General features: G+C 51.1%; 1 protein-coding gene across 1 annotated transcript in view; it reads right to left on the bottom strand.

Moving 5' to 3' along the window:
• Positions 1 to 517, bottom strand: part of LOC108731884 (trichohyalin-like) — a 6,058-nt gene extending 5,541 nt beyond the window's left edge. Inside the window, exon 1 of the mRNA XM_018462435.1 lies at positions 18 to 517. Coding sequence (XP_018317937.1) covers positions 18 to 517 — 500 coding nt within the window. The remainder of the gene's footprint in view (positions 1 to 17) is intronic.
• Between the last annotated feature and the right edge of the window lie 94 nt (positions 518 to 611).

Genomic DNA, 611 nt, shown 5'->3' with positions numbered 1-611 from the left:
CCTCTACTCCCTCGTACTCGGCAATCCTCTCGAATCGGTTCATAAATCGCATCGGGTTCTGGCTATCCCTTCTTCCAATGAACGATAAGTCCTCGAACGGGTTTTTCAGCCATCCTCCCCTAGGTAACTTGAACTCCCTCGGTCGCTTTTCGCGGTTGCTGCCTTCTCTCGCCATGCCTTCGTGGCCCTTTCTTCTTGATTCACTCTCTATCTGCTTTACCTCGCTATTTCTGTCCTCGGCTGCTTCTTCTTCTTCATCCCATAGATTCGTCATCCGGTTCTCCCGGTCGATCTCGGTATCGTCCCTCACTCTCTCCGTACGCTCGTGGCCCTTGGATTCGTCCATCTCCTGGCCCCTCATTCGGGTTTCCAAGGTTGCTAATTTCTCCAAAATCGTATTCAATAGTTCCGCGTTTATCGCTCCTTCCTCCTTGTCGGCCCTTGGCCTCTCATCGTTTGCGGCTACCTTTGCCGTTCTCTTTTCACACTCCTTTATCATTCTCTCGAATCCATTCATCCTGGTCATCACTGCGGTGAGTGAGGCTTCAAAACTCGGAGTCGCCTTTGTCAGTTCTCCCCTTTCGTGGTTCTCTTCAACCACATCGATCATT

This window comes from Mycetomoellerius zeteki, unplaced genomic scaffold (assembly GCF_001594055.1).
Source record: "Mycetomoellerius zeteki isolate Tzet28-1 unplaced genomic scaffold, Tzet1.0 scaffold1401, whole genome shotgun sequence".
NCBI classification, from domain to species: domain Eukaryota; kingdom Metazoa; phylum Arthropoda; class Insecta; order Hymenoptera; family Formicidae; genus Mycetomoellerius; species Mycetomoellerius zeteki.
Note: the sequence above shows the minus strand (reverse complement) of the source record. Positions and strands in the feature narration are given on the sequence as shown.